Source organism: Dromaius novaehollandiae, chromosome 18, assembly GCF_036370855.1.
Source record: "Dromaius novaehollandiae isolate bDroNov1 chromosome 18, bDroNov1.hap1, whole genome shotgun sequence".
NCBI classification, from domain to species: domain Eukaryota; kingdom Metazoa; phylum Chordata; class Aves; order Casuariiformes; family Dromaiidae; genus Dromaius; species Dromaius novaehollandiae.
This window is the reverse complement of record NC_088115.1, coordinates 16,060,052-16,087,580: the sequence shown is the minus strand read 5'-3', so window position 1 is coordinate 16,087,580 and position 27,529 is coordinate 16,060,052. Positions and strand designations below refer to the sequence as shown.

At 47.2% G+C, this 27,529-nt stretch overlaps 1 protein-coding gene across 8 annotated transcripts in view; it reads right to left on the bottom strand.

Moving 5' to 3' along the window:
- TBC1D16 (TBC1 domain family member 16) overlaps positions 1-27,529 on the bottom strand; it is a 46,779-nt gene that overhangs the window by 17,363 nt on the left and 1,887 nt on the right. For 6 of the 8 annotated variants that reach the window (XM_064522862.1, XM_064522856.1, XM_064522857.1 and 3 more), the window contains exons 2-9: positions 21,425-21,660; positions 19,762-20,392; positions 5,733-5,930; positions 4,737-4,884; positions 3,482-3,649; positions 2,635-2,783; positions 1,688-1,822; positions 300-486 (exon numbers count right to left, since the gene is read on the bottom strand). In XM_064522862.1, coding sequence (XP_064378932.1) covers positions 300-486; positions 1,688-1,822; positions 2,635-2,783; positions 3,482-3,649; positions 4,737-4,884; positions 5,733-5,930; positions 19,762-20,392; positions 21,425-21,602 — 1,794 coding nt within the window. In that variant the 5' untranslated portion in view covers positions 21,603-21,660. Of the gene's footprint in view, positions 1-299; positions 487-1,687; positions 1,823-2,634; positions 2,784-3,481; positions 3,650-4,736; positions 4,885-5,732; positions 5,931-19,761; positions 20,393-21,424; positions 21,661-26,461; positions 26,484-27,529 lie in introns of those variants that run through there. The other 2 variants (XM_064522858.1, XM_064522861.1) reach the window with 2 other exon arrangements.

Here is a 27,529-nt window from a genome sequence, read left to right as displayed (position 1 = left end):
AAGAATAAGCAACCAACATCCTAAATGCATCTGATCATAAACAACTCCTTGCATCAGCATCCTTCAGTGTGGCCAAAGTAACTTTAATCTGACACCTTATTGGCTATAACTGCCTCTAGAGTGCCCCAGTCACCCAGGATTCACTTTATCCATCAGGCGTTTGCGACTTTGGGATGCGATTCTGTACGCTGCAGCCCACAGCAACAGCCTAGGTAACTGCTTCATGGCATTCTTCTGATCTGAGCAGGGAGAAGAGAAGTTGAAGACATGACAAAACCGAGCTCTGCGCTCAGCCTCACCAGCTGTTTCTCCATATCCTCATCCCGGGGTGAGCTGAAGAAGATCGTATTCTGCATCAATCCCACAAAGCACCAGAAAGTATCTGACTCATCTAGGACCTCTGCCAGGATCGGGGCAACCAGGTCAGACATCCCTTGGGAGTATCCGATTGTTGGGTTAAACACTGCATAGTTCAGCAAGATCCTCCTAGAGAAGACATTCAAGCGGAGAGGTGAGACGCAGAGAGGGCACATCACAGCTGAGCTCAGTGCTCTTCCCATCCTACCCCCTACTCCCACCACACAGGCTGGGTTAGACAAAGATCACTCCTGCCATCTAAAAGATTAACATGCAATTACAGCCACAGAGGCATGGGATTTATGAGACAGACACATGGGATCTTATGAGCACCTGTAGAGCACGTTGCATACCACAGAACTGCTTTCCCTAACTCACTCTAGAAGCATAATAGAGACACGCTAACAGTATATGGAACTGGAATCTGCCATATTCTGGCAGCACGGCCAAAGCCCAGACCTAGGATTACAACATTTTGCATCAGTCCAGAGAGGCTCCTGGACGAATGACAAGAATTCTGAATAGCGAACAGCAGTCTAAGACAATGGATTTGAGCAGAACTCCTTAGGCTGCTCTTTTCCAAACTGTGGGCCAGCCCGCTGGGAGCAGTGCAGTAGGCACAAGCAGCATGGTTCATCTCAGCTATGAAGGCACACTATCCTATTTTAAGCTGCTTTCACGCAGATGGATAATCTCTACTGCAAACATCAGTCCAATGAGATAAACTCCAGGAGAAGATTTTGCATACACAGACACCAAAATATAAAAAGAAAATAAGAATTTAGAAGGTTAAGGTGACAGAAAGCAGAAGGACCCAGGAGAAAGAGGAAATGATGCTTACCCATCAAATCCTGAGTCTCCAAGCCACATTGTTAGGCAAAATCCAACTATTTCCTAGGCATGCTCCAGTGTCCCAGTGCAGCATTTACAAGGTCACACACCCATGAAGCAGGCTCCGCAATGCTGGTCCTCGACCCCATCAGGGAGAACCACAGACCCAGGCAAGTTTCCACGGCCCTGCTACAGCACCCATTACTCTCCCACAGCCGCAGGAGGCTCACGCTTCTTATATGATTACACATACAGGGAAGCTAGGTGATGGGAGCAAGGTTATTATATCAAGAAGTAAACAGCTAAAGAAGCAGCAAAAACACTGGGGACAAAGTGCTCCTTTCTGCATCATTTGGTACTGGCCACCATACGCATGACGTTCTGCAGCGTTCCTAAGGCAGGGGCCTAGGCACCACGCTCCCGGGCCAGAGGGGCTTTCTGAGTTTTCTGTATATTCAGTAGGAAACTTTGTCTGGGAGACCAGAATCAGACACATCACCTCATAGTTTCCACATTTGGATTGCCCTCCCCTCGAAAGAACTGGTTGCTGCGGTCAGTCCTCACGACGTCTTTATCTACTGTGAACTGCACTTTACGCCAGAAATCCTTGTGTTCGTCTGGAGTCATTGACAGTCTGAAAATAGAGCAGCAACGTGAGTATGTTGCCACAATGCGAATATGATTGCCACAAGGAACAAATAGCCTTATTTCAGCTTTAGATCTGAGAGAGAAACTAATCTTTTTTCTGCAGAGATTTCCCATCACCAGAACACCAGAGAAGCAGGTCTGTCTAGAACAGCACATTTTGTGTCCAAATGGATTACTAGAAGGAACCTCCTCAGTTATAAGTGGGATGACAAGATGTGTTTCCTGTGATAAATTGGTCAGGCTCCACTTCAGGAGCAGCCAGACCCTCCAGTCTCCACTAGTCCTTGTGGGTGGCACTCCAGAACTCAGCACTCAGTGTTTAGAATATCTCCTATTAATAATAACAACTTTCTTCAGCTTAAATCTACCCACAACTAGTTTAAAACTCACAGTTCTGCAGCAATAATTTCCTTGAATTAGACCTCCCTTTTTCTTTCCTATTTTTACATCCAGATATATTTATAAAGATGTATAAGATCTCCTTTTCATCTTCAATGCACTAAACCAAACATGTTAAGCTGCTAGTCTTGCCTGTGAGGTAAGCTTTCCTATGTGGTACAGGCAAGCCTCTTTCAAGAACCCAAGTAACATAACATTTGAGTTATACAGTATTAGCTCCAGATCCTCAAAAAGCCAGCTATACCTGATAACACCTCCTTTATCCATCCCTCTCACTTCCATACTCTATCAGCTTCTCCTGAAAAGAGGGAGGCACAGACTCTGTAATTCACTAGTGGCATTAATGTCACTTAAGGCCTAAGGAGAGATGAGCGGCAGAGGATGAAGCTGGTCTGTTACCTTTTCTCCTGGATCTCAAAGTATTCTTTCCTCTTCTGCATCCTCAGTGCCTCCCTCTCTTCAGAGGTGGACTCATAGCTGTAGTAGTGCAGCAAAAAGGGCCACACTTCCCCACGGATGGAAATATCAATCCCACCAAAGAAAATGGCCTGGAAGAAGGAGCAAAAGTTATGACTGGTACAGATTTAACATTCCCAAACACAGCAACAAGAAACTGCCTGCTACTATGCTTTGGTGGCTTTGCAGTTCTTTCCTGACAAGTGACGCCTTGATTCAAGCTCCTGCAATTTGCACATGTTTAGAGGGAAAGTGCTGGCCTTCTATTCCCAGACGAGACACAAATCGGGCTCATTTCAATGTCAATAACCCCCCCTGGAGAGGCTCTATGATTAACGTGTCGTTCTCATGTCACGGCTTAATCCCCAATTCTTGGAGACACTGCATTTCACTGCAAACTCCTCTCTCAGGACTTGGACCCAGTGCTCCCCTGCAATTCCTGAATTATTTCCATACAGTAATCTCAATTTTCCTTTCTTTGATTTGTTTGTACTGCATTTTGCAAACGCGTCTAGCACTGGACACTTCGGTCTACTACCTCCCCAGGGCAGCAGAAGCAGGACAGCTCGCTCTCCCCAGCCAGAAAGGTGTTGCTCCATTATTCTGTCCGCAGCAGACTCATCTGCAGTCCCAGCAAGACCTCCAGCCCGGCACTATAAGCAAGTCTTTATACTCTCAAACACCCACTGCCTGCCCCAGCACGAAAGCAAACGATCGCAGCTTCCACCTGGGGACTTGCACTCTGCGGCAAGAGAGAACAGGTCGGAAGAGGCGCAGCCGCCCCGCTCACCTTCTGCAGCTTGTACTCTTCTTCCACCTGTCCGGATTCATTCAGGTGATGGAGCCAGGCAGAGACGTCGAGGCGCTTGTACGCGTTCTCCTCCGGATGGGTCTCTGAGGACGGCAACTTGGGACGACGGATGGAGAACTGCATACATGTCTTGTCATCCGTAAGCTGCTGAACGGGGGAAAACAAAAAAAACAGAACCAAAGCTGGAGGCAGCAGCCAGAGATAGCAGCAGAGTTCGAAACCAGCAGCTTTCAGAGCAGGAAAACCTTTTTGCGTGGTTCTCGTAGGATTAAGCACCAAGGCACAGTACTTGGGAAGGGTTTTTCTTCTTTTTCCTTTTTTGAATTATAACCATTACAATAGCAAGAGTGATTAGAATAATTAAAAATCTGAGTACACACAAAACAGCTTCATCTTACAAAAAGAAAAAAAATTATTTCCATTCCTCCCCCAATCTTATCCCTGACCTGAAACTGAATTAATGCTGCTTACAGCAAAACTTCACCCTGCCAGGAATGCCTGCAATAAATTACATATGATTGGCCATATACAAAGGGATTGCTGTTCGGCAGGCAGAGAACTGCACTGCCAGGCTCTCTAAGGGCACTCATGATCCCAGTGCAAGACTGCAGCTGACATTTAATTTAAAAATCAAAGGTTGCTCAATGCAAAAAGTGAGCCCATGCGACCGTAATAAGAAAAGCAGCAGGGAGCTCTGTGGGAAGGATGGAAATTTAAAAATCGCTGTTTCTAATAAGCACATACAGTATCTTAAACAGATAATTAAAGAGCTCTTATCACATTTGTATGTAGATTGAACAAAATATGGCAAGATGCCTTGTCAAAACACTTTTGAATGCAGTGTGCTACGCTTCACAAAATGGATGAAAGACTCGGACAGAATTTCAGACCCGGCACCGCAGATTTCCCGGGCACCTCACACGCCGAGAGCAGAGTGCTGACCTCTCTGGTTACCATACCTAGCAAAATAACCAGCTAAGCAAGTCTTCCGGATTATCTTCCCCCGTATTCCACAGGGAGAACAGGAATGGATGAGGATAAGCAAGTACAACAGAGATCTCACATCTGACTTGCGGTTGTGTCCTAAACAACATCCAGCACGCTGTAGCTTTCTGCCTGACTTGGTGACATGAGCTCCGAACTATTTCTCCAACGCACCGCCCTGGCTAAAAGCATAAGCGCGACACATGCACTGAAAAACCCTGTCTTCACCTCGTGAACCTTGCTCAGGTACCTGCTCTTTGAGGTGGGTCTCGGTGCAGTACTTCCATTGCTGAAACACCTCAGACAGTTTATCCAGGCCACCGTGGTGAAAATGGAAGATCTTGTATTGACTCTCCCTGCTCGCAACAACCAGCTGTCCGCAGGTGCAGGCCTCGTCGCTGCAGGACAAACCAAGGGCACGAGATCAACCCAAATTTATTGCCCAGGGCAACTAGAGGCACAGCCAGAAGGGGGTACATTAGATGAGAAAGGAATGCAAATTATCAAAAAGTGTAGCACTGAGTTGTCCCTTAAAACAGGGAGTGGAAATAATTTCATAGCTCAGGACATGGCCACAACGACCACAGGATCCTTCTGAGTTTGCTTCCCTCACACAGCTTCACTCGTGCCTGGTAACAGCACTCCCTTCCCCTTCCATGACGTGAAGGAATTAAATTTTGTCTTCCCTGGAGAACAAAAGGAGCAAGGAATCTATCCCAGAAACAGCGACACAGCACCCACAGTCAGCTCCTGGGGATGTGTGGACTTGGTTGCACACGGCATTCTCTAAAGAAGTAGGGAGTAAGAGTAAAAACTGAGAGTAAAAAGTGTTTTTAATATCTTTTTCAATAAATTGAAAGTTAATTTAAGAGGTTAAGAGCAGTAAGACCCTAGAGAAGCCCAGTGAGGGGCAGGCAATGGAGAAGGTAGTGTAGATAAAGAAATGTTTTCCACACCCTCACGTTATTTTAAATATTTTTTGCAAGACAACTAAGACCAATATCAGCATCTTCACCTTACTAGGGAAAAAAGTTCCTTCAGACCTCAAAACTGCAATTTATAGGCTCTCCTTGAGAAGGCTCATACCTGCATTCCTGGAGACAACCATCAGGGAATCACATCCAAACAGAACTGGGGAAGCCATCTGTCTCCGCAGGGCCCAGCTCACACTGACTCAGAGTATGTACAAACGTCACTGGGATAAACATCAGAAAACTCTAGAGAACAAAAGTCATCGATATCTTACCTAAAGAAAAGGCGAAGGGACCTCATCTGTCCCAGGTCCACTCTAAAGACACCACAGATCTGCTCTAGGGCAAATACTTTCTGCTGCTCGTCCCATCTGGTGTTCTGCGTTTGCCCGTTACTCTCCTGGAACTGGGCACTGGTGTCGAGGCTAGAAGCGGAGCTGGTGGAGCAGGTCATGCGGTTGTCACATGTGTCCCTGCAGACGAGAGCGCAGAGGGACGAAACCCGGCAAAACGTTAGCCAAAGACCGCGGTTACCTGCAGTAACTGCACATGCTGAAAGTTAAAAATCCTTCAACAGAGCTCCAAGATCACAATTCAGCGCAGTTTTAAAGAGTCAGTAACAAACAGACCAAACAAGAGAATAAATTATTTTATTTATTATCAGCTCCCTACTTTCTCAATAAACTATCTGATTTTCGGTCTCTTCTTAAAAGTGTGAACAGAATTGGGGAGAGTGAAAACCATCCCTCCAAACCCAGACTTTTGAGGAATTTCAGAGTTAGCCCGTGCAGATGGGAACAGCGCAGACCCCTCTGCGGAGGGCCGGACCCCCGCTCCCCCACCGAGGCACAACCAGCAGCGCGGCACGGGTCTGCCCTGCCCGCCCTGCTGCAGAGCCCTGGGCTGCAGGACGCCTTCAAGCCATCGTGCTTTTGAGATCGATGACCCCTTCGGATGGGAAAACCAGGGCCTTTCGAAAACCATGCTTGACAGGCTGCCTCAGCAGCTCCGGCAGCACTCAGTGAGCAACTTCCCAAGGAAAGGGCTTCTTGCCCCACAGCTCGAGCAGCCTCTCCAGCATGCAGCTCAGCTGCTCGGCCTGGCCGGGGACAGGAGGAGTGAACACGTTCAAATGGCAGCATTGCCCAGGGATCTCATCTGGCAAATTCCCTCTGTAACCAGAAAGATCCGAAGATATCTCCCCCGAACTCGAGTTTCTCATTATTCCTTTGCAAGTGGGCCTGACGAGCCCAGGTTCATGTGTGTAGACTTCAGACAAACGGTTTCTGCCTGCAAACGTGGAACTTTGCAGAGTTAAGGAGCAGGAAATTACACAGGAGCTCTTTAACCCACCACAAAGTAGAGAAAGTGAACCCAACTGCTTTCCAAGAAGCTAGGAGCTAACTGTGCCCCAGATACTCATCTCTAAGAGTAACTGAGTTTAGATTAAGAAAACCCATATGCCTGCAACCAGCCCTGATCCCCAAAGGAAAATATCACTGCTTTGAGAATTAAGTGAATCTGAAACTGTGACCCCTTGATTCTTAAAAAGGCCAATACATGTGAACACTCTTAGCGCAAGCTCTGAATGGGTTCCGCTGTGAAATCAGGGTTTGCAAAACAAGGCAAGTAGCAGGTATAAAGACAGCCCCCTGCAATGCCACTTTATGCAATGTTTTCTAATCCGCTTATCTAACAATGTAGGCACTGAACGCTGAAAATCACACACTCAGCATGCATCTCCAGCACACCACATCAGTATGCTTCCCGAGCCCGGCTGCAGCGCCTCTTCAACAGGGACCAGCCTTATTTGCAGCATCTACCAATGGTTCAGGTCACTGCATTCCAATGGACAGGTCTCCGGACATCCCAGTTAGTTGTGGGTTAAATTTTTAACTGAGCCCCTGCGAGCAGCCTAGTTCAAATGTATGACTCAAAACCCCAGCGCCCACACGCATGGGAAACAAATCCCCAAGCCCCCTTCTGCAGTCCTGCAGCATTATGTAGACGAGACAAAGTCTGCTATACATTCTGCTAAAAGAGCAGGCTTCACCAGCCCGTTCAAGAAGTGCTGCTGCTCCGTTTTTTCTGAAAGAAAGCATCAAAGCAAAAATTACATTCAAGCCATTCTGAGGTTGAGGTCTCAGAAGTGACGTGGCGATATCACCATGTGAGCAGGGATTGCGTCTCCCATGACACAGGCAAATTCATTCAAAGAATGATAGCAGCTTTCTAGGTTAGACACCGGGATGCTTCCAGCCTTATGAGTGCAGCTAGATATCATCACCTACACTTTGTGAATTTTTCTACAAAGATTGTTCTGGGTTTTGTGAAAAATCAAATGCTATTTTCTGATAAAGCTGCAAAGTGTAACACTTGCCTAAAACAATTGATATCTCATGTTAAGGCAAAAGTAACAGGAGTCCTGGTACAAGACACTTGCGCTGGACTGCCTGCAATCAGCAGCTAGCATTTATGAAGCAACATTTAGTAACAGCCACAGCTGGTTACGCAGGATTTTCCTGCAAGAGATGACTTGAGCCAGTTTAAAGACTAAGCAGAATCAACCAATTTTCTAAAACTTTTGCAAAGATGAACTGGTCAGTAAGACAAAAAGATGGAAAACTGGTTCACTGTGGGGCTTATTGTCACATGGCTCCTTTGTCACGGAGGCCAATGTGCCACTGTTCAGGCGCATCATATCAAAAGATCAGTGGCAAATACATGACTGCCAAGAAACGATATTTGCTATTAGTGCTGGGCATACTTGCTTCGATATTGAGGAACCGTGTACCTCCCAAATACAGAATGATCTTGCCAGCTGCACTTACCTACACCACACGACCAAAATCTGCTTCAGACACACAGTTAGGTACCACGAACTTAGACACCGGAGAACCTAGTCCCAAAGGCAGTGACAATACCGTATTTTCTGGAACTGTTTCTTCAAGACAAATGTTTGCAGTTCACATTTAGCCACCAGTTACCAGCTCACACATGCATCCAACACACACGGAAGCAATCTGACGCAAAATGTGCAAGTGGATTTACTCCTTCTGGACAGCAAAAACCTAGCAAGCACTAGCACAGCGTCTTGGCGTGCGTGAGTCGGGGAGACTCCGGTGTTTTTATCAACGTAGAACATGAAATCTGAGAGAGACATCCGTACACCCCGTCTCCTTTACGGAGGTCTATAAACACATTTCATACACAGTATAAACGCAGAGAGAATATCACTTTATATATTATGCATATTCAGTCACTGTGGTGATCAAGAAAAAAACTCACCATGTTTAAAGTTACCTTCTCCTGTATATATTTGTTGACAAAAGCACTTGAAATTATTCTAAACTATTGGATTACTTTTTAAAATAATTTTAATCTTCAGATCATTCTGCACTTAAGTAGTGACAGGTAGGACGCATGATCCGTGCTAATTTTGTGGGTTTTGAGGATTTCTCTAGGTCACAAAAGACACAGAAGGAAGGAATTCTTCAATTTACTGTTTATCAAAGTCAGATTATTACACGTGTTATAAGAGGAATTTATACCAAACTGTCCTGCAAAAGAAAAGAGATAAAGCACCATCAGAAAAATAGCTGCAGGACCATTTCAGAGAAATTTAGGTTGTGGGATCCAAGGAAAACAGAGTGCCCAGCAGTATGGACATATTCATAATTCCACTTAAGCCTTTTTTCCTTACTTAAGTCCCATTACTCTTTTGTCTCAAAATACATCTCATTCCTGCTGGTGAGCAAGGTCAGAGAGTGATGTATTTTCTCCACTCAACAATCAATTATAGCAATCAACTATATCTACATTCCACGAAGGTTTGTAGCCCCTAAGAAAGAAAATACTTATATAAGGCAACTCCCCCCTCCTCCCACAAGACTATGGATTTCTCATACTCCAAATCCGAGAACTTCAACCACACACTTTCTATATGCAGTAACGCTGCCCATACTTAGCGACTTACTGTTCAGTCAAAGCATTTGGGCACCGACAGCATAAAGAGATACAAAACCCGATTATTATTTGTGTTGCAGAACCAGGGCAGAGACCTGCACTGATTACACGGGAACACTATTTCAGCAACAAAGATCCAACAACTCATTTGTAACATGATGTGACAAATGTAATTATAAGAGGGAAAGGGGCTGAAGATTACAGCGATGATGTGGCAGTCACCTAAGCTGTCATTGTGCCACCCGATTCTCAGTCTCCTGCAAGAGCCAAGCCCTCACCAGCGGCTCTGCACCACCACTGCGCTAAGCACGCCTTCCGTAACGACAGCTTTCCTCATAGCCCAATCTGCTCCTGCACGACGGCTTGTGAAGCATCATTTACAGACAGCAAATATCATCATAATGTATGAGCATCCATGTAATGGGAATTACATGCCCCTTCTCCTCCCCAAGGGTTAGCAGCTCTCTATTTCTCCACTCTCCCCCACAGGCACCGACCTTGTAGGTTCTTCTTCTTTCCAGCAAGGTGAAAGAGCCCACGGCAGCATCAGCTGCCTGAAGTGCCTATGACAGCTGCAAATAAATATCCATCAATAAAAGTTCAAAGCTATCTTAAATTGCCTAAAAATTGAGTGTAGTAACTGTCTGGACAAAGGGAAATACTATCAGACAGCTGGAACCCAAACCGCTCATTCTCACAAAAGCCGTGTCTCTTACAAGATACACACGCAATGAATTCTGAAACAGGCTGATTTCAGCTGCATATGAACGAAATGCAAAAGAAAACAGCTTAGTAATTTGAGATGAAGTATTTTATCAAAACATTTCTGCCTGTTCCAAATAATGCTGCAGAGAAGGACTAGAAGGACGCACACAGCATGGCTGGCATCTCCAGAAGAGCGTGAGCATGCGGAGCCGCGAGTTGGTACTGAAATGCTGCAGTCGCACAAGCTACTCGCATCGGATTAGCACAGAAGAGTAACTAGGTTAAGAATTGTGTTAAATTCACCCTTTGGCTGAAAATATCTGGAATCTGAATTTCCTTTGCCTCAACGAACCCACGCAGAATCAATTTACACTGACCTCTGCGAACAGGGAAAAGAAGGATTTGGATACTCTCTCAACCTGGATGAAAGGCTAACCAGAATTTCTTGAATGTCAAAACATACTCATGCAGAAGTATGTCTGCACATCTGCAAACACACGTGGAAACAAATCCAGCAACTCTTCCTGTTTAAAAGGGGAATCTGTGAAAAACTGCATAGGACGTTGCAGTACAAAGTACGTGAATGTCAACATGGACTTTCCGAAAGCCTGTTCCACAGGCTTTCCATTGATCTGTTTGCTTTCAAAACATAAATTTCCCCACGTTGAACTGCACTAAATGCTATTTAGTAGCTAATTAACTTTCTGTGCTGAAAACCTCCTGTAATTGCACTTCTTTCACCTTTTTTAGCCTGTGTCCTCAAGGGAACTGAAGCTGTCCTACGGCATTTGTTCTGCTCATTTCTGTCTTACGGGCACAAGTTCCTTCCTGACAACAGGCTGCCAATCACAGCCGCAGAGGTCACCGGAGACCAAATTAGGAGCACTCTGCTTCTGACAAACTTGCTTTGCTTAGCTTGCCGTAAAGGGAAAATAAAAGGTTAGGAAAAATAATTGTATCCTTTCGTGCTCAGCACCAGGAAGCAGATTCAACAGCACTTCCAAAAGTCAATGCGTTATTGGTGGTTATTCTTACTGCTAATATTATTAGCAATGTCCGGAGAAGAAGCTGTTTATATCTAAGAGGCATCAGAATCTGTCCCTGACCCCATACAGGAAAAGCCCTGGGACAGGCTGGCGGTTACCGGCTGTGCGAACGCCGGGCACCCAACCGGCACGCGCTGTGGCAGAGCAGCAGCTCTCGGCCTGTCCCGCTGCCCCGGACGGTAACGGCGAGTCCACGACCACGGCCAGGGCTCTGCAGCAGCACCAGCCCCGCAAACACCAGCCTGACGAGCAGCATGTTTTAATGCATGGAAACGAGGGACTCGGGGAAACCTGATTAGGCGGCTTTGCCTCCTGATAGGCATAATTGGTTTGTCCTTGAGAAATAAAGACCGGGACGATTTGTCGTGCTTTACGAGGACGTCGCAGTCCCTTTCGCAGTGCCCGAACTTTGTCTGCTCCGAGCACGCAGAATTCCCCAGCTCGGGCGCGCAGGTAAAACACGCAGGGGTTACCCACGGCACCGCTTCATCCTCCCAAATCTCCTCGTGTAAACGCAAATCCGGGAGGCCGAGCACTGCGCGCGGCAGGACAACCCCTGCGCTCCTGCCCCGTCCCGGCGCGGCCGAGCGAGCAGCCTCCCTACACTGGGGGCTTTGTTGCCTCCTCGTTCCTTCCTCCCGGTCCTCGGTCCTCGCGGCCTGCAGGGAAGCAGAGCGATTTCAGCCAGCAATAGGGAGCATTATGAAAGCAGCCCCGCTCGCCTCCAAAGGGTCCCCCCGACTGCTATAAATTAAACTAAAAGGAAAACTAAATAAACGGAGAATTCTTGAGTTAATTATTTTGAATGTAAATGGGAAAGAAAAAAAAACGCAGTTCGTAGTGAATTAATGCGTGTTTCAGTATCCTTTATCCGATCGGAGTCCGGGATGCCATATGCACGTACGTTCCCTTGAAAGACAAGTAATCTTTTTTAACGGATCAGACTTCCAGACAGGTGCAGACTGTGTAGGTGAGACGGAGGCGAGGCTTCGCTCTGTGGGGTTTTGTTGCAGTTCGGGAGCAAGGGCAGAATTAGCAGTTTGATGCTTATGAATAAAATACACACAGCTCCCGAGAAGCCAAACACAACAAATCATTTGGAGCCGAGCGTATGCTGCTCAGTGATGCAAATTTTACCCTCGTTTTAAGGAAGGAAAATATTTCAAAAGCTGAATGGCAGATTTCTACAATCCATACAGAGCAGGGGCACCTCATGCCTAGGCTTTAGCTCATTAATAAATCAATCGAAATGCAACACTTAAAAAAATTCCTTAGATGGAAAAAGTGATTTCTCAGCAAAGCCCCCAAAAGAATGTTTGCTTTTCAGCCTAGTCCAGACGAGAAAAGGGGACCTTTCTTACCAGTGTTTATTTTATTTTTAAAATCAATGGATTATTTTGCTTTTTTCTTTCAGTTCTATCCATGCAAAAATAAAATTCTACACTAATTATGCTAATTACAATCAAGCCTTCAAAACGCCGGTCCCTTGAAAGCCCTGAAGATTACCTTTGTTCTTATATTCTTGGCTCCAAGCAATGAACTGGGAATTTCAGGGGGACTTCTTACCGCCTGACAAAGTTAACCAGCTCCCCGGCCCCCGCGCCGCTGCTGACCCAGTACGAGCCCGGCCAGCACCACCCAGAGAGATCTCGCTGTCTCCGCAGCACAATGAGGATTTCCCAAGGGGAACGCTTTCTCCAAGGAGCAGAAAAGGGAGAGCAAAAAGGAGAGCTGACTAACAGCATGTTCCAGAGTTATTGTAAATGCTTAATGCTGTTATAATTGCAAGGACTGAGCCAAGAAGACAGAGACTATGCAGATTTATTTGCATATACTGCCGCTGTACTTTTAGAGGGGACATGCTCTTTTATTTTGATCCAGTTAGAGCAATTCTTCCCTCACAAAGCTATGGACACCTGCCAGCATAATTTATCTCCAGTCTCAATTAGGGTTTCTGGTTGTGACGATAACACAAATAAGTAACAGAAATAATGCAAGAATATCCCGGGAAAAGGCACTTTATTGCCCTGCCTCCTGGAGAAAACGGTCACTGTTGTCTTTCGCTCTGCTCCTGCCTATCACATTTAACTGCTCCTGCAGTTCAACCACAGTCTTGCAGGACCCGAAACCCACGTGCACTAATGCCCATTTGGGAAGAGGAAAACCCATGTTTCCTTAGAAATTCTTTTTTTTTCCCCTAGGACAAACCCACTAGGTAAAGTAATTGTCTGTAAATAATTTTGTTTCATTATAATTACGGAAAATAGGGATTCTGTTACAGTGTTACCATCCCTTAGCCTGAACGCACTTACGCTGTTACAAAGACATATAAATTTGCACTTACACCGTCAATCAAAATGTTTTCTGAACTAGTTTTAGTAAGGTAGGACAGGAGCTGTGGGGAGACGGGCTCTAAGTTCTATCAACTAAGAGTAAATTATTAATCACACCACTGATACACTTAGTATAAAGTATTTCTTAGCAACAGACCTTATTATTAGACTGGCGTCGAAAAGAAAAGAGAAGAACCCCCCCCCCCCCCCAAGCCCCATCTCCCTCTGAATTCCCCCTGAATCCGTCCAGACGCCCCCCAGGAATCCAACAACTCTTTTGGTCCTGGGAAAAGGTTGCTTTGCCTAAACGGCTGGCACAGAGCAGGAGCAGAAGAGCTGCCTAATTTACTGTCGCTCCCAGGACACGCCGAACCCGCGGAGGAAGCGCTCCTAACACGGACACTACGGGTGGCCCGCGGAAGACGGACACCGCGAACCACCGCTTCCGACGCACCGCGGGGGGAGCAGTTAGCGGGCAAAAGCTGCTGGCCGCGCCGCGCTCCCCGCCCCAACCGGCGGCTTCCGCGCGGGGCCGCAGCGGGCACGGGGCACCCGGCAGCGCGCAGCGGCCCCGGCGCTGAGTCGAGCGCGCCCCCTGGCGGCCGCGGCGCCCCGCGCCGGCTGCAACGCGGAGCAGCGCGGCGACCCCCGGGGGCGAGTCCGGCCGCGCCGGTCGCTGCTTTCCCCTTCCCCGCCGCTCCCCTCGCCCGCTCGTGGGATCTCTCCGGAGTCGCCCGCGCTCACCAACCACTCCTCAATTAAACCCCCGAGGAAACAGCCCCACCACCCCTCTAGCTGTAACTCCTCATCTCCAGTTAGCTGCCACTATTTTCTTCCACCGAAATCTGGCAGCAAACCAAGGGGGGGAAAAAACAAACCTGCTCTAATTAATGTTCTCGCTGTTCAAATATTTATGTAAAGCAAGATAGAGCCTTATGCCTCTGCAAGCTCTTGGATCTGTCCAACCTTCTCGGTTTTGCTGCCTGCAACAACTTTAATTGATTAACAACTTTAATTGATTACGCAGCACACTAACAGCAACAGCTACGACACGTTCCTCTTCCCAGCACCCGGCTCAGCACAGACCACCTGAAAGCAGCCCTTGTATGAAGCTTACAACCTGCCCCTATACATCAAGGAAGGAAAAAAGTACCATCCTTTTAGCGGGGAATTTGGGGATGTTTCTGCTGGGCATTACTGTGGGTAAAAATGGACTTAGGTACTTCATTATTTTACATCACGAGTTACGCCAACTCAGGCGAGGTCCTGAGAAGTTAAAGCCTGAAGCAGAGAAGCGCAGCCCTGCACCGATCCCCATGGCTGGGTGACAGACAGCGAGGCAGCATGACCCAAGATGCTGCAAGAAGTTACAGGAGGGTTTGAACCTGCGACCAATTCCCCCGTCCAAGAATATAATCACTCGTGTGACAGCAGCGACGCCTTCCCAGCCTCCCGATGGTTCCAGAGCCCCTGCTCGTTCGCACTAATTTCAGCTCATTTTCCCGGTAATTTTGCCTCCTGTTTATTCTGCAGAGGGCTGAACAGCGACGAGCCGTTCAGGTGAGCTGCCAAAACAACATGATGCAACACCGCGCGCTGTTACCGCTCGCTCCTGCGGCTGCTGCCGCCCGCCGTGAGCCGGCACCTCCGCTCCCTCGCGGGAGGGTAATTTATTGATTAGCTCCCTGGGAAGAGGCTTAACAACAGGATGTGCAACAAATCTGCAAGAATTGCATCAAGCGAGACTCCGGAGTTTCTTCTCGCGCGGTGCGCTTCACCTAGACCGCCTAGGACGGCTGTTGCACGAACTCATGTCAGCTAAGGAGCGTGAGAACTGCGCTATAGTTTAGCTCTCTCATTATAAAAATGCTTCATTATTTTTATTATTGGCTGCTAAAATTATCACCTTCTTATGAAAGACATTTGCTTCAGGGACAGATCTACTGATATCGGTGACCACATTAATCACCCTGCTATTTATTTTCGCTCGCCCTTTGAAGCACATATCGTGGGAACACAACTGGAGCATGCTCCAGCGCATGCATCATCGGCGGACGGCTCGCAGAGCCCAACCGCAGGCCAGATGTTGCCCCGAGCTCCGCTTGCACGGCTCCGCCACAGCGGCTGCTCAGTCCAAAGCGTGACTGTACCAGCCAACATCCCAACCGCCAGCCAGCGAAGGAGCGATGCCAGCGTTTGTCCTCCCTCTTCAGCGCTTTTGTACGGCGCGAGGCAGGTAGCAGCAACCGCAGTTTGTCACTAAGGTGAAAAGCCTTTAGCAGCTCTGTCTATTGCCAGGGAAAACCAGGGATCACTGTGGCAGGGCACAAAAAAATAAAACCCTACATACAAAGCACTAAGTGCTTCAGCAACCCATTGGTATAGATCCGATGTCACGGTCAGTTAAAATAACCTTAGAAGCACTGGTTGAAAGACGTTATATAGATGTCAAATGCTATCGGGTCTCCAGCACGTATCAAAATGCTATTAGTTTCACTTTACTGATGGGGAAAACAGGAGCCGAGCAATTTAGCAAGGCCACAACATGCCAGAGCCGCATACAGAATACAGTTGTCCCGAATTAGTGCTCTTCAGCCCACAAGGCAAAGGCTCCCTGATGGACAGGCAACCCAGCAACAACCAACAGCGACAAGGGAAAGAAGAAGAGAATGAAACAACTTTATTTCCAGTACTACCACTTCCCTAAAGAAATGCAGCCAGTGATAAAACTGCTATTAATCAAATGCTTCCAAGCCTACCTCCCTTCTTCCTCCCTGTCCTCATTCTGCGCATACCAGCACGTTTTTGTGGGTCACCTCCTGCTCACCAGGCCACCTTCTCAGAGGGATGCTCCCGAGCGTGGCTGGCGACTCGCCCACGTGGATATTTGGGTGGGCCAGGTTGGCCACCCCGATCTCACCTGACCCGAGTCTGAAGGCGCTTCCCAATTCTTCCCCCTTAATTCTTCCACAATGTCACATTTTTTTCACTTCTGACAATATCTAATTGCAGGGAAAGGAGGACGACTGCAGTGAAACACCCTCGAAATGCATTGCTCCAGCTTTTGAAAGACTCGTGGGGAAAAGCAGAGCTGTCTTTCCACCAGCTCTGCGGTGCCGCGGGAGCTAAGCAGAAACACTCGTCCCTCTTCGAGGGAGGCGGCGGCGACCGGGGGGCAGGGAGGGAAGGGAGCCGCAACGATCTGCCAGCGGCACAAACTTTGTTCACGCTCCAGTTCTGGCTCAGACAGGGAGCAGCCAGCAAAACACACAAAACACCATAAACACAAAAGCAAAACAAAACTTAAGAAACAAGGAAGCTGCTTTCACGCCATGGTGACTCTGAGACGGTGCCCACCCCTCACAAAACCGGGGTGAAGGCAGGAAATCGGAGAACGCTTTCTGAGCGAGCTTCTGCCAGGTATCCTGCGCAGGGTCTCTCAAGGAGCTGGTAAGGAACGTGCGGTTCCTGCAGATACCGCGTTCTGCGGGGAAGAACAAACTGGCATAAAAAAAATGGACACACGGGACTTGAAAGGCTTTTGTGCAAAGTCCCAAACAATGAAAACTCTTTTTCACTAATCTGCTGCAAATTACGAGTGCCACATACACCGAAAGAGGCTTCCAGAACGGTGCCAAAGGAGTTAAAGAAAGGTCTACCATGACCATGGGCAGCGTGTTTTAGAAGCCGGCCACGCGTCGCTGCAACGGGTGCAGCTCCGAGCAGCGTCCGAGGGAAGCTGGCAGAGGGCCCGCCCGAGCCGGGCCAGGAAACGCTGCCTGAACTCCGAGGCAGGGTACGAACGATGCCGTACGCCGCGTTTGCTCCCTGACGTGACATCGCTGACAGCTCGCGCCATCCTGCCCATGTGCCGAGCCACCGTCGCTCCGCCAGCGCTGCTCCCCGCGAGCTCCCCTCCTCGCCGGGCGCCTCTAACCAGGCCACGCTGTCGGGTCCGAAAGCTCTGACACTGCTGCACCCGCCGGCAAACACGCGCACGTGGCCTCGTGGCTGAGGCCCAGGATTGGATTTCTGCAAGATGAGTTCAGTCTCCTGCTCTTCAGCAGTTAGGAAGTTATTCTGAACGTGTCCCTCACTGCTCCCGTTTCTAACCCCTAAAGCGGAGATAACGATCCCTTATTCAGCGTGTGGATGAACCAGGCCACAGACGAGGCCGCAAGTTCCCCCCTACGCTGAAACAGAGGAATATTTTTCCTTTAAAAAGCTTATTCTAGAAGTCTGGAATGTTCATAGAAACATTTTAATTGTACTTTATTCACACAGAGCAACTGTTCTTTATACTAGAGGTCAACTTTGATCGAAGATGCACTACGACAGCTCTGCAAGATACTTCTTTGCAACAGTTACCTGACTAAGAACAGAGATATCATCAATAAATATATAATGAAATAAATACAGGTTTCTCACAGTTTATTTAAAACATTACCTTGATTGGTGACCACTTATTAAAACTCAGATTGCAAATAAATTTACTTTAAAAAATAAAAATAACTTCCTTCAGAGTGACAGGGACAGGTCAAACACGCTCAGACTGTCAGTGCTGCTTCAGAGAAAAAGGGTTTTACACATCTTAAAACAAACTAAGGCTTTGGTGGCGGTAGGTCTTTTCTTCTTCCGTTTAAGTCAAGGCCAAGATATTTCTAAACCGACACGGCCTCCTCCGAAAGCACGGGCAACTAAAGGTTCAACCCCAAAACAGTAGCCTAATGCCAGAACGCAATCTGAACGGGAAAAAACTAGAAACCAACCAAAGTGAAATCACAGTGTGTTTCACTGATAGAGTTAACCAATATCCAAGAACGGAAGAACAAAATAAAGTCTGTGATTAGAACCGATACTTAATCATTCAAAGTCATTAAAAATACCTTGTGCAGAAAAGCCATTTACGTAGATTCAGAAGTCTTACACATTTCTCTCGGTTGTCAAAAAGAGAGTCAGGCATCATATTTAGAGAGTTAAAAGAAACACCTTCAAATTGATGTTGTTTAATGCAGTTTGGAAAACCAAGACCCAATTCTGGACTCTTTGCAATGCAATTCTCTAGCCAGAGGAGGGAGCTGCAGCGGGCTGGGACGCGCTGCGCTGCGCCAGCTCTGCCGAAACCGCTTCCCACTGAGCCGCCGCAATGCTCCATCCCAGAAAATTCTGGAGGCTTGCAGTTAATTATAAATTCACTGCTGGGACACGCATCAAATGCAAAGCGGATACAAATTTCTCAGATCACTGCGCTTCTTAAATGTTTTACCACATCCAGAAAGAGTTTAATCTATTACAATACTTCCTTTATAAACCTTGTCCTTATTGCCATTCTCTGGGTTTGAAATTAGCCCATAAAATAAAGCAACGACATATCTTCAAATGTCGCATCTTAATGTGGTCTGTATATTCTTGACACACACAAAGAACTTATTTTTCCTAATTTCAGGCAGAGTTTCACAGTTCAGCAATATCCTTAAAATCAGCCCCACGGTGCTCCAAGAACGCAGCACACTCATCCTCTCCCAAGATGGCAACGAGTGATACGCTGCACAGACCGCAGACCAGAAAGCCACAAACACTGCTTATTAATACAGTAAGTGATACAGGAATATTACTATTCATTATTCCTTTGCCAGGGTCCCCTCCTTCCTCCACACGGAGTTTACTGCAGGTGCCATGGAGAAGTGTTGACATTTAGATATACCCGTATTGACTAAAATATCCAGGTTAGACGTCCTAGAACTAAAGTTTAGATATCAGAGTGGGACCACGTGTAAACACCACCAAAATGAGCTCGTACACGCTGACTTGACATCAACACAGTGCTTTAGAGAGACACCCAAAGCTCAATGCCAGAGCCAGTACGGGAAGGCAGACACTGTAACGTGGCTCTCCATGAGAAGCAAGCAATACATCTCCCCAGCAGAATTAATTAGACTGACAAAGCACTTTCTAATTTAGCAATGCTGCTCTTCCAGGGCTCAAGACAGCTCAGCTGACAGACCCGTACATACCCGGCCCTGAACGATGGGCAGCACAAGGGTTCAGCAAGCAGAAGCAGGACTAGCTGACAAGCAGTTTCCTGGAAATTTTACAGGTGTTACAGTAGAGGAGGAATTAAAGTAAACCTGAAGGAAAACAGGATATTTAACTCAACACCACTGTGAAGCTTCTGAACTTCCTTCAGAGTCTCCAGGCTCAGCAACCTGCACCCCAGCCACTCACCCAGAAACTGGTAAAAAGGACAAACTCACCTGCTTTCATTATCCAGAAACACAGAACTACTGCTTTTCCCAAGGGCTTCACTAATGGGAGAGAGGCAGAAGGGGGAAGAGAAGGCATCAGAATCAGAGTCAAAAGTACTGTCCCTGCTCACATCATCGACAGACAGCTCCAAGGAGCCCTCGTCCTCCCCCTGCTCCGGCCTGCAGTCCAGACCTTCCTCCGGCCCCTCCACGGACAGCTCCGACCTGTTCTGCTCATCCTGAGAACTGATTGTCGATAAGGTTCCTGAGTCGCTGTGGGCAGGCTGGGGGGACTGGCGGGCACTGTCCGCTGCCGGGCAGCCCTGGGAGAGCTTTTCCCCTTCTGAAGAAGGAGAGCTGACATAAGCCGCGTCTTTCACAAGCTGTGCCACAGCCAAGATGTCTTCTTCCTTCAGGATCACTGCGTCTTTCTGCTCCGTGGGGGAAGCCTGCCGGACAATGCCGAAACCCTGAGTGTGCCGGCCACGTTTGCGGGGAGCTTTCCGGACGGGGGAGCTCTCAGGGGTAACATAGCGCAGGGCTTCTTCATCCTGCCTCTGGATGCGGGAGTTTGGGACCCAGGCAAGGATAAGCGTGGTACCAAGTAGCTCATCTTTCTCCATGTACAAGCACAGATAGCCTTCAAGAGAGCAAAGGATCAACCAGTTACGACATAGCTCTATTCTTAGGAAACTGCATTAGCCAGAAATTTGCTTTTCCTCATCTCCCCCCTTTTATCACCATTACTCATGGGAAAACAAACTTTTTATTTACCAGTAGAGAAATGTGCCAAATAAATTGTGGCGTTCTCAGCATTATTCAGTATTTAAAGATAATTTCAAGTCTGCATGTGTTTTTTGAATAGACTAATTTCCCCTCTGTCCGAAGTGGACACAGAAATCACACACAATTATTTCAACTTCCTGGATGGATTACTAATCAAGAGCAAATTACGAAATACGTTGCCACATGAAAAACTTTCACAGTTAGTTAAACAATTTCAAGTGCCAGCCAAACATTTGTTTCTCAAGAATATTTACCTTAGCGTAGCTAAGGGCTAGAATTCTCATAGAAACGCAAGAAAAAACAGTCACACATGAAAAGGGAAGTGCAGGTCAATGTTCACAGAAAATTAATTTTGTGAAGTTAAGCCAGTAGCCACTACTCTCTTTGATGACAACATGAAAGAATACAGTAACAAATGAGAATAAAGGGACAGGCCAGCATTTATCTTCATTTACTCCAGTGCACGCGGCCACAATCAGGTTTCCTTTGTTTCCCTTTACCAATGGTTGCTGAGGCCACTCTAAGCAGTGACAGTTACACGATGACACTTGGCTTCTCTGAAGAACACACATATTTGAAAAAGCAGAAGTTAGTATCCTCAAATGACAACTTTGTCCATCTTCTGCCAATATAAAAGGACTCATTAAAACAGGTAAACCCCTCCCAGGCCAGAAGAGAAAGGAGGTATCTCATCAGTTTTCCTGTTAAAAGAAGAGCTGATAGATCGGGTTGTGGATGGCTCTCCTCAGTTCCTCTTAGGACTGCCTTGCCCTGTCCCCCACTGGCACCTCTTCATTCTTTAGAGCCCAAGATGCAAAAAACATATACAAACTCCCCAAGAGACATAAAAAATTGTGAGTGAGCAGTATCTCCAACAGCCTATCACCTGGGTGATGCTCCCCGATGCCTTGCAGCAGCTCAGGAGGATGGACACAGACATTGTTCTTGGAGTAGATAATCTCCCCATCGAGCACGGAGGATGAACTGCTGCTGCCACCAGGATTTAAGGTCAGGAGGTCAGAGGCTTTTGAAGAGGCACGTCGGAGAAGCCGCCCCAGAGACATCGCCAAGGAAATGTTTCCATTATCTGTCAACTTTAATCAGGAGCCAAATTCAGAAGATCTGCCAAGGAGGAGATAAGAATAGCGTTAGAACAAATACGACGACTGCAAAGCACATGCCTGCCACTACCCGAGAAGGAAGAGGTCTCCCATCAACTGCAGCATCAATCCTACAGCTCAAGCAAGAACCGCCAGATGCTCTGGTTATGCATCATCACCATCCATGTTTTAAAGATACTGATTACAGAAGGAAAAGACTGGCCAAATAATACACCGAACAGAGTGTATCACCACGGGTCTCAGTGAATGGTGGCGTCAGCAGCTCAGGGGGTCACCGAAGCCTGGCTGCACTACGGAAATGTCACTGCTGTGAGCAACAGTGGGAAACTGAGCAGCAAGAGAGGGTCTAAGTGCTAGAGAACAAGTCTTCACCCTATGATCTTTTCCTATGCAATGAGGAAACAGGGAGGTAGCAAAAAACTACATTTTAATAATTACCACGAAGGAGAAACAGGAAAGTAATGTTTGTCACTCAAAATTGCCCAGTAAGAGAATACTCAGAGACGCAAAGCTGCCCAGCGTATCACCGTCCTGGGGACACCAAGCAAAGTCAGAGAGATCCTGGAAGACTCCCTCAGTTGTAGCACAGAAGAACTACTGGAAGGCCACGGTATTAAATGAGGGGCTGCTGTCCCATCCAAGGAACAGTAACCATTAATCTCCAAGAAAATGTAAGTTAAAACTTTCTCATCTTGCACTTACCAATTTTTGGCACAAACCTGCTGTGGTTTTTTTTTTCTTTTGAGAAGCGGCAGTTAAATAGGGCTTCTTCAGAGATGAGCAGTGAGAGAACTGTGCTCAAAAGAGTGGGCCAATCTAGTAACAGAGCGTGCACGCCAACTCAAGGCAAATATTTCAATATCAATAGCTAATTTTAGCTAACTGTGGAATACAATCTCCAACTAACCACCAAATGAGCCTTGCACTGAAGTGAGAAGTGTTCTGCAGTGAATCCAGAGCGGCTGCTTAAGCTACAAACTATTCAGCAGACAGATCAGGAAGAACACTTGATATGGCGAAACAGCAGGTGGGTCTCGCACGGAGCAACTCCACAGCGAGCCCAAAATAATCCAAGGCAGAGCAGGCTCTACCTGTGCTGCTTCCCCTAGCTGGGAGGCACGGTTTCTGTTCTGCCAGAAGTGCACGAGGTCAGGAAACATCTACTTTTGTTCCTTTTTATTTACCCAGCCTTACTTGCTAGCGAACAGGCCAGTCTGACCTAGCACGCACCACATGTTCCCACGGTGCCAGGTCCTGGTACAGCAGGCGGAGAAACCAATGCGGTGTGTTACTCACGACAACCGTCTCACACCACGGTCTGCACAGCACACAATAGGGGTGTCCAGGAAAAAAAGAAAAAAAGAAAGAAAGAAAAGCAAATAGGCCTTGACTTATACCATCAGAGGTACTATATGCAGGAAATATTTAGGGGCCTAAAGTACGCAAAAACAGATACTGAATAGCTCTGATTTCTTTAAACACAGTTTTCTCCAGATAAATGAGGAAATGAGAGAGCAGAGGTGGTAAAACAGAAACTAGCAGTTCCCAAACAGCAGAGTAAAAGCTGCGTGGAAGAAAAATAGTTGTCCTGATTCTGAGGGCTTTTTACATACAGAAGATGGCAAATAAGACTGCCAAGTAGTTGACAGAGCCTTCGTTAGAAGGACAAACTATTGGCTTAACTACTAATTGCTTGATTTGTCAGCATGATCAGTCACAACATGTACAGTTTTTGCACTTCAGTCTTCGCTGCAACTTGATGGAGAAGCCTCAACTCTGCTATGCACTATGTCCAGAAAGAGTTTAGGGTAAGAGAATTAGCAAGTCCTTCACTCCTACATCACTTTCTAGCACCAAGCGCGATGTGTATCTTCGTGTCTCAGCCCTACAACACAAACACCAACGGAGCGATTAGCAGCTATCCAACAACTAACAGCTAGGAACGCTCATTCTTTTACAGGTCTCCAAAGAACATGGTACTGCTACAGGTTCTGGTATACATCTTGGAGAAAATAATTTGCCTCGACCATATTTAAAGAGTAAGTCACCTTTCTTCTCATTCCACCCTGCAAGAAAAGAGAACAGTGAGTGCTCTCTGTTGCAATTCCTCCTTCCTACCAAGTTACAAAACACCATTTCAACACACAACATTGAGGATATCGAAGCAGTGATGTGGAGCAGCCTGCACGGCGTCAGAGGCTCTGGATCTCCAGCGTATCTGAAGCTGAGGATCTGAACCTGCTGTCACAACATTTTGCAGGCAGCACAGCCCACTGCTACCAAGGCAGCCTGAATACACACACCTTTAATTACACCAGCTGTCTCGTCAGAGCTCTAAATGCACAGAACCTGCATGAGCAGAGAGAAAATGCGAAGGTGATGGCAGCTGTTTGCCAGGGAATGTCTCCTTGGAGAAACACGGGAGTTGTTCCTAGCGAGGACAGCAGATGGGGATGCATGTACGAAACCAGAGCTTGTTTCTTGTCCTACTGCCGCTCTCCAGGGGCTTTGGGGAACGCAGGAAGAGGTGCAGTACTTCTCGGCCAACAGAAGCAACACTTAGTTTTTACCAAGCACAGAAAGAGCAAAGCAACAGGTGGAGATCAAAAGCTGCTCCCTGGAAAGCAAGACAAATTTAAAGGGAAGAATCATTTTGATCCTACCGAACGCCTGTTGCTGCAGCACTGCCTTGGTGTGCGGTGGAACGCGGTGCAAGTACACACATGCACGCACAGGTTGGGAAGACGAATCAAGAAAAAGACAGGAGGTCACGAACATGACGTTTTGCCTGTACGGAAATTTATTCTGTTATGTTTAACTTGCATACAGGATAGCTACGCCTCAGATGAAGCCAGGGAAGAGTCAGATAAAGCATGAAAATGGATCATTTCATTTTCAGGTTGCCAGCTTAACGTTAGCTCAGGGTGGCAGTGACTGTGGATTACCATCAAGCAGCTGTTCTGCATCCTCTGCAGAATAAATATTTAAACTATCTGAAGAAATGAGAAGAACAGCAGCCAGCTCCGATGCACTAAAACCAGGGCATGTCAAATCAATCTAACCTACTTCCAGGTTAGGGTAACAGGCTTTTTTGAAGGCAAGCGATAAGTAGCGCGTATTATGACTTTCGTAAGGTTTTGGATGCTGCCTCCCAGGACGTCTTTTTGAGGAACACAGTCTAGATGAGACCACTTCGGGGTGGTGCAAGGCAATAGCTGGGGTTGCTCTCAAGGCTCTCCATAAAATGGACTGACATACCAAACCGGGGTAAGGGGGTGTTCCCAGGAACCTCCCCTGGATCTGATTATTCAAGATTTTCATTAATGACATGAACATGGGTGAGGGGTGCCAGGGAATAAAAGTCTGCCCATTAATTTACAGATGACATTAAGCTGGGAGAGACAGCAGATAAAACAACAGAAATCAAAGCGGTCTCGAAAAAAATCAGCAAAAAATGGCCTATGGGGGAAAAAAAGATGGTATTTAATAGGGACAAATGCAAAATATACATAAACAGAAAATCAAGCTATGAAAATACATTGAAAATGACTAAGTATGCAACAGTCCCTCAAAATAGAATATTGGGATTATTTAACACCAAAATCTGAACAGAAGTCCACTGTCATGGTGGAAACAAATAAGCAAATATACTGGGATATGTAAATATCATCTTCCACTGTTGCCACAGGCTGGGGAATCCTATTTAGCTTTGGTCATAACATTGAAAAGAGCAGATAAGAGTCACTGGACAGTTTCAGGGAGAGTGACAAGAATGATTAGAAAGATTAAAAGAAAGGAAGGAAAACGCAGGTGAATCACTGCTGCCAAAAAGGGGAACAGCTGTCCATGTAGGACAGGAGAAGGACTAAGGCAATTAAACTGCAGCAAGGAATATTTAGTTTCATCATTCCAGCAGTAAGGATACTGATGCACCAGAACAGGACAACCTGAAGAAGGCATCTCCATCACTGGAGGGCTTCAAAGGCAGGCTAGACAGACAGATATCCACAGGGAATTAAGTATTTGGTCCTAGCTATGACCAGGTAATGGAATGGACGTCTGAAGGTCATCTAGCCTAATCCTGCAATCGCACAAGCCTCTGAAACACAGCTTGTGATTCTGCCTTTCCTTCCCAAAAGACAGGAGTTAATACAACACCAAGCATCAAAAACCAGATCTCCAGGGGTTGCTCCGTCCTGAGCCCCTTTCTACGCACAAGGCAGTCTCTGCCGGACAGTCCACGGGGCCTGGGCTGCGGAGAGAAGCAGATACTACAGCTGCCTGCCCTGCACTGCCTTGGGAAGGCTGGCAGAAACTCTGTCCTGCAGCTAAGCCAGCAATACATTCATACCATTAAAAAGGTATTTTATATCAATTTTGTATTTATCCTCTGATTTTAAGGTATTCTCTCCAGTGTGGCAGGAACAACCCTGCTCTCCAGAACCCAAAGCACTGAATTAGCTGGTAAGCCCTTGCTGAGTGCCAATATTTATTAAGCACACATACATTTTCTTCTCCCACACATCAACTGTCGCCACTAAAGATCTCTGCTGCAGCTCCTGAGACCGCTCTCGCAGCCCCTGGCTGCTCTCCAGCCCATGCCAGCACTTCTCAGCTACACGAGGCCTCGCCAAAGCGCTAGGGAGCCAAGTGAAGTCATCCCCGTACCCTCTTCGCAAGAGCCCGACCAGTCACAGCCAGCAGCATCTCAAATAGCACTGGCCGCTCGCCTCCCTCACAAGCGCCCTTCCCCTTCTCACAAACAACGAAATCCTGTTTGCCTTGGCAGATTACGCCCTCACCTTGGCAGACGCTGCTGGACCAAATGCTGCTGCCTCCGGTCGCACAGGCTTTCCGCGCTCTGGCGAAGAGGGGAAACGCAGGGCTCCCGCCCGGGCCCGACACGGGGTCCAGCACATCGCGCACGGCTTGTGCGGGCACGCGGTGACGCCAGGGCACTTCACGGACACACGGCAACGCGGTTTCCTTCACAAACACGTTTAGGCAATACAGGCGTACGACAGCCTCTGCCCAGCGGAGGGCTGCATCCGACAAGCCGCACTGCTGAGCCGTCGCGCGGCTGGCAATCCATCTTGTGGCTTCAAGGGCTAATTTTCTGTGCAAGAATTTAACAGCCTTACAAGTAAAATCAGCCAAACTACAGGGATCTTGAAGCAGAACACGAGACCTTGCGCGTGTCTGGGCACAAAGGCGATACAAGAGGTGATTTACAGATTAGCACCAAGCATGAAACACTTTAAGAAAGAAAATCCCAACTATTTTTCCCCTTTAATCAAGGAAACCTTTGCTAACTTGACTTTGATTTTTACATATTAAATGAGTACAGAGCCACTGCACAGGAGACACCTCAGAAATACTGCAGAAATTACTGTTTCCTCCTCCCCTTGGAAAAAACCAAATGCTAAGTTTGCACTTCTCGTAACTAAAGCACGCGTTACAGGACGCCGGCAGGCAGCGAGCAGAGACAGCGCACGGGAACCCAGGAGTCGGGACTCGCAGTTTCTTCCCAGTCCTCCGGCAGGATTTTCTGTGCAGCTCCCAACTAGCCACTCGCTCTGATCTGTACTTCTCTATGTGTACATGAGAGCACTCCTAACAACCTTCCCTTTGAATTGCAGTACCTCTACATTAAAAAAAAAAAAAGCTTTAAAAACTACTAGCTATTAGTGAGAGCTATTTAAGATGACCCAGCCAAAGCAAGGAAAAAAGTTTACCATAGGGAGCCATTCTGAAGTCATCCCATTTCACGGGGAGAATTATGTAGGTCACCAAAAAGTCTTTTATTTCTGACCTGCTGGTGCAGCAATGGCAGGCAGAGCACCGAGCTAAAGGAAAAAGTAACAGCAGTC